The 12,509-nt window shown below is 31.5% G+C and overlaps 1 protein-coding gene across 1 annotated transcript; it reads right to left on the minus strand.

Annotated features, from left to right (window-relative positions):
- Window positions 1-1,707: 1,707 nt before the first annotated feature.
- Window positions 1,708-12,332, minus strand: LOC105621664 (cell division control protein 48 homolog D). Its single transcript, XM_012203132.1, is given in 16 exon segments — window positions 1,708-1,713; window positions 1,902-2,075; window positions 2,162-2,348; window positions 2,700-2,759; window positions 3,264-3,328; window positions 3,703-4,025; window positions 4,455-4,614; window positions 5,145-5,307; window positions 5,605-5,761; window positions 6,257-6,471; window positions 7,402-7,984; window positions 8,889-9,278; window positions 9,643-9,757; window positions 9,833-10,014; window positions 10,017-10,047; window positions 12,240-12,332. Coding segments are annotated over 16 exon segments (2,904 nt in total).
- Between the last annotated feature and the right edge of the window lie 177 nt (window positions 12,333-12,509).

The raw sequence follows: 12,509 nt of genomic DNA on the forward strand, positions 1-12,509 counted from the left end.
CTCTCTCTCTCTCTCTCTCTCTCTCCCCTCCCTCCCTTCTATCTCTATATCTTTCTCTCGGGATGCGTCATGCTCTCCGGAAACTCACTCGCTAATTAGACGCACAGTTTGGATACTCGCGTTCTTCCGGAACGTAAGTACCGCCCTGTAACTTCGTTTTCTCCGATGCGTATTAATTAATAGCTTCCCGTGAGCCGCGCCACTCATTCCTCGTATATCTCGAAGACGTTCCCTACCTTTTAACGCAGGCCCGATTAATTCGGATTAATTCAATCAGGTGCACACGCACGCACCAATGAATGACCGCTGAATTTACGCTTATCCGTAGATCATATGCAATCGTGCACTCTTAATGTTTTCACGTTTTTTTAAATAAAAGTTAGAAAATGAGAATAATAAAAATCAAGAAATTGACTTTTGACTGCTTTACAAATTATGCAATATCAATTAATGTACCGATTAAAAAATTTCTGGTTGAAAATGAACGAATCAGAATTTTCTGGTTAAATTTATTAGAATTCTAATTAAGATAACCGGAATTCTGGTTGATACAACATTTCTTCTAAAATCTACTAGAATTCTTATTTTTGCTAGAATAATTATATCAATCAGAATTCTAATTATCTCACCTAGAATTCTAGTAGACTTAACCAGAAAATTCTGATTTATCCATTTTTCATCAGAATTACTATTTAATCCAACCAGATCATTTTTTTCAGTGTAAATTAATAACTTGCAAAATTATTTTACATAAAATTTTATTTTACATAAAAACCACATAACAAATAAATAATTATTATACATTATTATACATTAATTATTATACATTAATTTTCAATCGAAAGTGTATCTTCATCAAAGAAATATCATGAACACTTTTATATCTATTTAGCAAAAAAATTATTAAAATTGGATTAATAAATAAACAAATAAAATTATATAAACGGATTAACAAATAAACAATTAAACAAGCATTCGCGGGTTGATAGACACGAATATGTCTGAGAGATTAACGAGCGCCATAACTAGTGGAATGGCTGTCTGGCTTTCGATCTTGCAGGACTGCTGCGGGGCCCTAAACCGTGTATCATTATAACGCATAAGATAATAACCCCCTCGACGTTCAGCGAGGCGTGGGGAGACCGGGGGATGAAGCGAAGCGCTGAAGGGGTGGCCCGGTCGCCCGACGCTCTCGGCACCGTGTGCTAATAAACCTGGTCTACGTTTCCTCGGTTATATCGCGGCACCTTCAGCCCCCTCCACCAACCCCCTTCGATCTCCTCCCGTATCACCAGCCCGCGCCCGGGCGCGCTCCCGTATGTACGCACACCGTAAGGGTGCACACCTAACGATATTATCGTCATTACGCACTATCTTACTTCGGAAGCTACCCTACAAATGATTCTCGAGAGTTGCGCGAGAAGCGCTTTTCATTATGGCGTTGCACAGATATTATCATCGACAACGACAACACAAGAAAACGGTTCAGCCATTAGCGAGGTGATCTGTTCTGCAAGAGAGTCCGAATCAACGTATCGATTTAAAAGATCGATCATGAATTGACAATTGAAATTACTTAGCTAAATTCGTCTGAATATCTTTCTCGAACTTATCATTGAAAGTTGATTAGATACGCAAGATTTTTATCTGCTTGTTTATATTTTTTATGTTTTATAAACATTTTACATTAGTTTCTATAGTTAGGAGTTATTTCTGCAATGTACAAACAATAATAATAGAACATAAAACTTTATTCTCATCTATATATTATATATTTGGAGAAAAATTACCATGCTTATACTTATATTATTGATTTGAAGATAAGAAGTCTTTTTTATTTCTTGTGTGAAAATGTAATTTATTTGTTTCTGTAAAAAAAAACTTCAAGTATGTACACTCACCGTAGCAGTCGCCAAGGCATCCTCAAACGCTGATAATTTTGCCGAAGTAATCACCGCATTGATGTCAGCCCCAGTAAATCCGTCAGAGAGCTGGACTAATATTTTCAGATCCAGCATGGCTGTATCTATATTTTGAGCATTGCATAGAACTGTGAAAATCTCTTCTCTTTCCAACTGAAACAAAAAGTAAATATTAGTTATTAATGATAATAATTAATAAGAAACCGCGCTAAGTTGAGAAGATTAAAAAATATGTTTACCTCGTTCGGTAAAGGACAATGCAAACACTTATCGAGACGTCCTGGTCTCAAAAGAGCCGGATCTAATAAGTCGGGCCTTGAAGATGCTGCCACGACCGCCACCCCTTCGCGATCTTCGACCCCGTCAAGTTGCGTCAGTAGTTGGTTCACCACTCGATCGGTGACTCCAGTACTGTCATGTCCGCGTCTAATTAAAATGCACGCGTTTGTTAAAATTTAAAAAAAAGTGTATATTTTTTACATTTTTATTGAAAATAAAAGAAAGATTAAAACGAAATATAAATTTCGATAATTATCTAGATAATTATCTAGATACATATTTGTATATATGTTGTATATTTGTATATGTATGTATATTTGTGACAATTATGAATATATTTGTTTATTTAATTATTTATTTACCAAATACCAGATAGATATTTAGTATTTAGTATTTAGTAAAATATTTATGTTACATTTATATCATTATTATCATTAGGATACTAACACATAAAGCATGATAAGTAAAGTTTATACAATCATTTGTTTCATAACTCACCTTGGTGCAAGACTGTCAAATTCATCAAAGAATAAAACGCACGGCTTGGCGCGAAGAGCTCTATAACATAATATAGTAAACAATATTAAGTAAAATTAAGTCGATATGTGAATGACACAATTAATTGTAGGTAAAAAATGCCTTTTGGTTTGCAATTAATAATATTTCTATAATTATGAATTTCTATAATATGAATTTAAACCGATGAAAATAAATCTAATTAAATATAAAAGTTACTATATTTAGACAAAGCGGAGTGTTTAGTGTTTGAATATTTTTTGTGTGTGAATTTATATATATATAGCTGGTTTTGTAAACTATTGCCAATTTAATTTTCGATCTTAATACGCACTCCTGAACTAAAATTAAGATAGTAATATCATAAATTAAATTGACAAGCAATTTACTGATATCGATGCTAATTAAGATATAAAGAATTTCTTGCAATATAATAAGTAATATAATAAGTGAATAATATAATAATATAAATAATATAAATCTTTTTAAAATCCATCCATACAAATCCAACATTGAAAGAACAAAAAAAGTCTTGAAGCATTATACCTTTCGAATATATTTCTGACAGACTCCTCACTGACGCCTATGTACTTCGACAATAATTCTGGACCCTAAAATAAAGCTTAATATTATTTAACAAATAACAGAAGAATCATCACATATATCGTCATTAATAACAGTTAAATTATTATTTTAATTAAATGTGAACTGACGCGTAAAATAAACGTCGTAAATAAAATATTATTAAGAACTACTGATAAGTTTCATTTATGTACACCTAATTAAAAATTGCCAAGGTAGGTTTTCTAAAAAGTAACTCCGCTAACACTTCATTATATAGTATAACTATTATAATTATAAAATTATTCTCCACTTTAATTAATTCACTATTATTTAATCTCCACTTAATTCAATCAGATCAAAAGAAAATTAAGAAAAATTGAAGTCCATTTTGCATCTGATTAAAAATAAGTCTTAGTTCTACCTTGATGCTGATTAAATTCACACCACACTCGCTGGCTATCGCTTTGGCCAGCATAGTTTTCCCAGTGCCGGGCATCCCGTACAACAGGACACCGCTCTGGAGTTTTATTGGAGCATTCTTGAAGATCTCTGGGTACTTGAGCGGCCACTGCAAAATTTCCATGAGAGAAGTCTTCGTATTCGCCAGTCCGCCGATGTTGGACCAAGAGTGACCGCTACTTTTGTACAACTGTATGCCCTGCAAGGACATCGGCGTGAAATCCTTCAATGCGGTGTTAACGTCTTCCTCCGTCATGATAATCGGCACTTTCAATCTTTCTGTCGCTTTAAGTAGATAGAAATGAATAAATATAGCACACAATATTAAATAAAAAATATGTACGAGAATACAATGATCTCCATAAAAACAATAATCAAATTAAGAAAGAATTTCTCTGAACTTGAGATAAAAGATTAAAAGATTTAAGCAGATAGTAAAATAGTTTGTGATCATCTTATGATAAAAATCATTATTGCTTAAGTATATTGCCATTTGCTTTCACAAATAATTTTTTTCTACAAATAATTCTTACAAATAATTATTTGCTCTTATTTAACCTTTTTCCTTTTATTATTATTTAGCACATATAAAAATTAGCTAGAAATTTTTAATCCAATTTTTTTTCTTTTTCAGTCAATTTTTTAATTTTAAATTTAATTTAAAATACTACGATCATCATTGATATTTTTATAATAACTCATGTATCTCGTTACCATGGCGCTTCCATGTGACGAACCGCGCCTTCTCCGCCAGATCGACGATATCCTGGGGCATCCAGCCTTCGGTCTTGTTTCCATAGTAATTCCAATTCATGTCTCCGGGCACGCACAACTTGTCCTCGAGCGTTAATCGCAAAATATCGATTCTATCCACCTGGTTAGCCATGACATGAATTAGTGTTACGCAGAAATCAACAAGAGAGAGAACTGACATGGAATAATTAAAAAGCTGCGGAAATATGAAGACGCATTAATCGTGTACCAACAAATAAGATATTAATGGCACAAAGAAAGGAAGTTAGAAAATATAAATATAATATGCATCATATATTTTTCTCTCCATTCTTTTTTTCGAATAAATTAGATCGATCGAGTTTCGTATAAAGGCGAACTAAAAATTAAATTTTGTAATATTTAAATTAAACACAATATACAAATAACATGATCATAATGTATCGTCTCAAAATAATCTCAGGAAATAATCTCTATCCTCAAGTTGTTATGATCTTTACCGAATCCTGTATAAATTTTTAAATTTTTCATTAATTTACGTAAAAATTATATATTATATATTATATAAAAGGTCATTTTCAAAATTATATATTATATAAAAGGTCATTTTCTTTAAATTTCATGCATGTTATTTTTCGCAATGATTCGAAATCATTTCGAATCGATTTATACCTTTTCGAGATTCGGAATCTGCAAGACAGTCCTAAAAAACTGCACTCCTCTAACTGGCCGTAATCTCGAACCGATTTTGCTCACATTGACACAAGTAGCGACAATCGAGATGTAATGACATTCTTGATATTGCATGACAGTTTTGATCAGCATATCAGTAATTCTAAAATCAATTTAAGATCAGTTAATTAAGGGTTCCTATCGATTAAGACGATGGTTGAGCATTTCGCCAATAAATAATAAATTGGAAAATGCTTTTTTGTATTATTTTTTCAAAGACCAATTTTCAATTTTTGAAAAATGATATCTATAAATGTATCTGTGAAATAGTGTGAACAATAATCATGAGCATCAATTTGTAAACCACACAGTTTGACTATCAGAAATGTTTTGCCTCGCTTTTCAATTAAATTAACAATTATCATTCGGCTTAAATTAACCAATAAATGCAACTGCGTACCTGGAAGCGTTCATCGCATCTATCGTATTTTCCTCGTCATTTAATGACACATTAGTAATGCTCTCCAAATTGTCCAGGAACAGGATGGATGGTTGATAATACACGCATTCGTTCATAACGGATGTAATGATCTTCTGCATTGTTTCTACCTTTTTACCTAATCAATAATTGCTGTGTTGATCAACACCGTAAAACATGAGTAATATGGTAGAAATTTGAAAAAAACAAATTGCCTTCTTAATCATTTTCCATAATCTCTTTAAAAGAATTTATTTGATTATAATATAATATAGATATAAATTTAATTCAGAATTTATATCTGAAAATTTGGAAATATATAACAACTTTATATAGTAAATTCTGTTAAAGCGAATTCCAAACAGACACCTTATAAATGAAACAATACAGTAAATTTTTTTCTAAATTGTAATGAATTGAAATACGATTACCATGAATTTTTTAATGGATTTATTATAATTTAAAATTAAACGAGGAGAACAGTCAGGTTTCTCTATGCACATTATACAAGAAAAAAAATAAGCGTTTGTATTTAAAATCCTTTAAAGATTTGGAATAAATCCGACAGAGATTAAAATTTATCGCGATATCGCAATTAATTGCGCTAATTGCACAGGAAAGCCGGCGCTATTACCCTTCAGCGATCTGCAATCGATCACATGCGTATGTACGAAACATGGTGCCTCGCAGTAACACTGAATTAGCTTTTTGCAAATGGTCGTTTTACCAGAACCCATGGCGCCGCAGATCAGAATATTTTCCCGATCATACCAGAAGTCCACTGCTCTTCGTAAACCCAAGCTGAGGTCGAGGGCGATTTCACAGTTTTCAAGAATACCCTCTATATATCTGTAATTTTTTTATCATCGGTATTTGACGCAGTATATATCCAAGCAGAACAACAAGTCATTGATATCAAAATGACTCCAAAATGATTTTTAAAAGTCATTTTTCAATCATTTATAATTCATTTTATTAGTTATTTTGACGTTATCGTGACTTATTGTTCTGCTTGGATAAGTCTACTGATTCAAAGTCTGATTTATTAGATACTTGCGAATGATGATTCAAGGCCACAATTATATTATCATTCAATAGTAATCATTACAGCTTCGGTCATAAGTATAAAGCACCCCCATAATTGACGTAAACATTCTAATGAAAAATAAATTAAGTAGTTTTATTGAAAAATAAAGTTTTATTGAAAAATTTATTTTTTTATATTTTGTTCTCCATTTGCTCTTATTTTGCCTCCATCTTTTCAAGAAAATGCAATCAAAAAACGCTTTATATTTATGACTATGTAAATATCATTAATTTCATTATCAAAGAACAAAGAGAAACAGGAGGAAATGTATCAATAGTGGGAGTAGCTAAATCCGGACGGATGTACGTCATGGCAGCCATCTTAAGTGTCCATTTTTTTATGTTTATACTACAGTTTTAACAGAAAAAAGATTTTGAGCAACAAAACAGTTCATTATTAATAAATTATAATATTAATATTGTAAAGAACATCATGATGCATTGCTGAGCGTAGTGTAATAACTTCAACTCGAAATTGGGATAATCTTTGGTGATGGGATAACCTTTCATCGGTTAGTATTATCAGGAATAATGAGAATTTTATATTTTATTGTATGTATACTAACGTATACTCAAAGAGTAAAGAGAAACAAGAGGGAAGTTCACTTTTTATACTAGTATATATAGTCACTTCCGTCCACTTGTCTAGAACTAAACATTCCCTCCTGTTTCTCTTTACTCCTTGCTCATTACCTTGTGGAAATTTTCTCCATTCTCGAATTTTGCTCAGGACAGTTCTGAGGAATTTTCCCGTCGCTCGGATCCGCAGACGAAACAAGAACGACCAAATCTTCCGCATCCTTTCCATCTATCATCGCGTAATCGCAATCCGCAGGCGACATTCGTACAACGCACCGTTCGCCATCCTCGAGTAAAATCGTCGTACCCGAATTAAGCAACAATGGTTCGTGTCTCGAATGGAGTTTCACATAATTTGCGATAACTTCCGGCGTTACCGATTGATTGAAGGGAAAAATGTTCACTGACGACGGCCTCGGCGGTGACTCATCCCCCTCAATCATCTGCATGATCACTCTGCTTCCGACTTTCAATCCTAAAGTGATCTTCAAACTCGCTGACACGTAAATGCAAGAATGGATCGAATTCAGATCGAAATACTCTCTGTCTAGCGACACAGAGCACTTGTCTAATATGTCTTCGAGAATGTAAATCCTCACGACAAGTTCTTGTGAAGGCTTGAGAGAATCATCCTTTAGGAAATTTGTACTGGTGACATTAACATACTGTCGATTTTCCGGCACTTTTTTGACTTTACCTGCGAATGAATCGGTTTTAAGCCCTACTTGTAGAGAAAAAATAATTTTGCTGAAGTTTAAAAAAACTAAACAAGAAGTGCAGATCTGATATATATATATATAATATATATAATATCTTGGTTATCAGAAGAGGACGCAGTGAATTTGTCAATAATAATCCTCTAATTTTTTAAAATCAATTTGATCTTAATCTCTTAATGTTTAAATTTAATTAACTTTGGTTACTGTTGATGCAAATTTTTTATTAAGCTGATGCGACGGAATCACTGACTCTCTGATCTGATTTTTAACTCTTTCATAGGTAATGTTTATTTCTCATTCTGATATTTCTCCGATTTTTTGAGACGGGACGAGATAAGAAAATCAAATACAAATAACATATGACAATCTCGGAAATGTTACTTTTAATGACACGAGAAGTTCTGAGACGATTCCGAGATTCTCGTATTGAAATGCATCACTACTTGTTATATATTTTACTTATTTACAGAAAGTATATATTTATTACTTTGTTCTTAATAAAAATTAATTGATTTAATAAAAGAATATATTATTTGTAACAAAATTTAACCAATCTTAGTTATTTATCGTATTTGATGTACTTTGTTCTTATTTGTGTTTTTCTTATATTTGATCAAGCTGTTGATCAATTCAATTATATTGAATTACGAAAATAATTATGTGATCTTCTCTCGATCATAATAATAATAATACAAAAAATTTGAACATTTCAGCAATCAACTTGAGCATCCAATATAATTATTTTCAGATCTGTAGCCGACCTAATTTTTATATATGTACATAAGCAAATGTACTTCAGCAAAGCTATTTTTTTCTGTGTACAATAAAAAATTCGCTCGCGAATTGTTAACAAAATAAAATTCTTTTATGTTATAAATTTACACATCATTATTCCGCTCGGTCTTATGTTTTTCGGCGCACAGCTCCTCGGAATCAGAACATGACAGGGACCTTGCAGGATCATATCATGTGCATTCAACTGGTCGAAGGACCGGAAGTCCGGCAAAGGATACACACGGAACACGCGAGGCGCGCTTCTGCTGCGAAAGCTTTGCAGTAACGCATAATTTGCGGCATTGTCCCTCGAATTGCGATGATCCTTTCTTTTGGCGAAGTAAGGCAAGATCTTGGCCAAAGAATTGCCTATCTTCGTGTTAGCCTCCTTCTTCTTAACAACCTCATCCTTTATCGTTGCGCTTGCGATTGCATCAAGCACGTGCACTTCTGTAAACTCCTCGAGCAGCCCATAAGCGAATTTCGGCTCTGAATCCTCTGCAAGGATTACATACAGAATACCTTCTTAATATCCTTTACATTAAAATATTAAAAATATATTTAGATATATTTTTATATTCTCTTAACTTTGAAGAATTTAATGAAATCATTTGATATTATTAATATATTATTAATATATTAATATATATCCTGATATATGTTAATATTTTAATAACGCCAAATAACTTCATCAGTTACTTTGACTACTTCCTTTGCAATCAACAACTTTCTAAAATATGATAATATTAAAACGGACATGGTATATACAAACAGATCAATTCAACTTTACGTAATCGAAAATAATAGCGCTATTTCTATAATGTTATATACTCAAATATATTACGAAAAACAAGCGACTTGCCCGCAATGAAAGTCACGGAGGAAAACTTTGAGATCCATGCCACGAGTGGCTGTCCTTTCGCGACGATTCTCACTTGGCTCAAGAGACTCGATTGTACTCTTTCCATTTGTAATTCCTATTACCGAATACGGACAATCGATTAATTCATTCATCATTAACGTAATAAGTCGATCTGTAAGAATTATCATACCAAAAGCTCGCGATCGCTTGTTGTGCGAGGAGCAATCTGAACGCTGCTTAACGAAGGAATATTTTTCACAGAGGACACAAGTACTTCGTCTCCCTCTTGAATGTTCAAACTTCTCGCGAATGTTGCTCCGATACATAATGTTTCATCATTATTAACGCGAGCGATGCAAGAAAGATAATATTTTTTCCGTTGTGTAATATTTCGATCGCATTTTCCTGTAATCAAGTCGTCGCTGTATAATATTTTCAAAAAATCCAAAAAAATTTCCTCTATTATTAATTATTATGAATTATTATTAAATTAATTTTAATTATTAATTTTATTATTATTATTATTTCATAATTTCTTATACAATTAGAAGCTATACGTTTCGCGGATTCAAACCCATTATTAGAGTGCCAACGATTCATAAACATTGCAGTTCACTCCATCAGAGCGAAAAGCAGCCTAATGCCCGTGTCTACGCATTGGAGATTAAGGATTAGAATTCGACCAATCAGATAGTTTTAATTTTAATCCGTTTCATTTTAATTGGTTGAATTCTAATCCTCAATTCACAATCCTCAGTCTCCACTGCACAGTGTGACACAGGCATAAAAGTGTTATTTCATTTGTGCGTTTTTGTCATACGAATAAATATGTGCAAGATAAAGATCCTCGAATCTCGCTATCCTGTAGCCAATCAACAGGCTTGAAAAATTTTAAAGTTAAAAGAAATAACGGCCTAATACTTCTTGATCGTTCATTCATAACTGCTGCAATAATTATAATTCATTATAATCGTTTGTAGAAATCTGAGAAGAAAAAGACGTTTGCATGAATTTTTTATTTTAACCCTGTTATTATTTTATATTTAAATTGTTATTTAATAATTAATATTTATTTATTATGCTGTGATGTGTCGAATAAGCGTAACTAATATTTATATCAATTTAAATGTTAATTTCATTAATTTATAAATTTCTAAGAGATTAAATTTCTTTCTAAATTTTTTCTATAATTATTACAAATTTGAATGTAAAATAATACTTTATAATTAATTAAACTTACAACTGAGTTAATTAAATTAATTTTAATTAATTAAAATTGATACACATAAAAAAACCTGTTATTTTAATAATTTAAATGAATTTTGTATAATAATTTAAATGAATTTTGTATAATAATTATAAATGAATTTTGTATAATAATTATAAAAAATAACACAGTGATATAAAATATAAATATTTTATGAATTTTTTATTTTCATCGCAAAGCTATTTAACATGTTTGAAAAAAATTCCCATTTCTTAAAAATTAGAATTTTTTAAATATAACTTCATTTGTGTAACAAATGATTTCTGCATGCTACATTTACTTATACTATATAATCCAAATGTTTCATTTGCGCCAATGATAGCAAGATGTGACAATTGAAGAGAATCTGACATATGAATGAAAAATAAGAATCTAATTCTTTAGATTTAGATTTTTATAACATAAAAAGTTTTCTTTTCTAAAATGATAGATGAAAAAGAAAGTAAAGAGAATAATACACATTAAGTCAATGCTTAGAATTATCCTAGACTGATGAAAAATTCGGTTTATAAAAAAGGAAATCACGTTTCAAAATCCTATATGGAGAGAGATATGTTGTTAAATTCATTATACATCAAGATCATTTGAAAAATAAGATAACTTCTTTTATTTAATATTGTGAGATAAAGAACGGAAATAATAGGATCAGAAAAAATAGGTACATATCAAAGCCTATGTTTTTCTTTCATTATACTAGACTACATAAAGTTTCTATTTCGCTTATATTTTTTATCAATATTAGAGTCAAATGTACCAATTATTAAAATTAAATATTACAATCATAAAACTTATATTTAATTATTTCTTTCTGTATTTTATTATCCAAATTATAATAATTTACATATTTTATATTGCATCGTCATGAACAAGACTCTTGTAAACTTAGTAACATAATAATAAATAATATATTAAAATTTTATTTAAACGTAATCTTATACATCATGATAAAAACTATTTTTAATTTATATTGAAATTTGCGCTTTTATCGACTGTCGAGTTTATCATATCATCTTCAAATGATGCTTACTGTATTGAAATTTCTCATTAAAAGTCATTGAGACTAATCAAAACAAAAGGAATTAAAATTTCTTTATCCTCGTCAAATTTCAATTTTTAATCTTAAATCTCAATCTTCAATGCCGGTAATCCAATTCCGGTATAGGATTTTCCTATCTGTGAATTACATAGTTCGCGGTTCGCGCCACGCCTGCAACGAGCGCTAGTGTAGCGGAGGGCGCGCAGTAGTCACGTGACACTTGTTTTGACAATGGAAAGATAGAGGTTGGATATTGATGACAGAAATCGCTGATTACGTAAAACGAGAGCTAACCTTAGTTTCCAAACGGCGCAGCCAGATAGCAGACAGATGTGCGAAGCAATTGTTCGCCGCAATGTACTTCACAACGAAACGTTCGTGTTGCATGTCGGCGTAAACGGCACAGCCCGCACAGTCATGAATGAATGAAACATACAGTCTAATGACGTGCTTCTCTGTAAAAAAAATCAAATAAACTTTGCACCGTATAGCTGCCGTACTCTCTATACAGTGACTGAAGATAGAAGTTGTTTTTTTTATCGGATTGATAATTTATATTTTATC

The sequence above is a fragment of the Atta cephalotes genome (assembly GCF_000143395.1).
Source record: "Atta cephalotes unplaced genomic scaffold scaffold00035, whole genome shotgun sequence".
Lineage (NCBI taxonomy): Eukaryota > Metazoa > Arthropoda > Insecta > Hymenoptera > Formicidae > Atta > Atta cephalotes.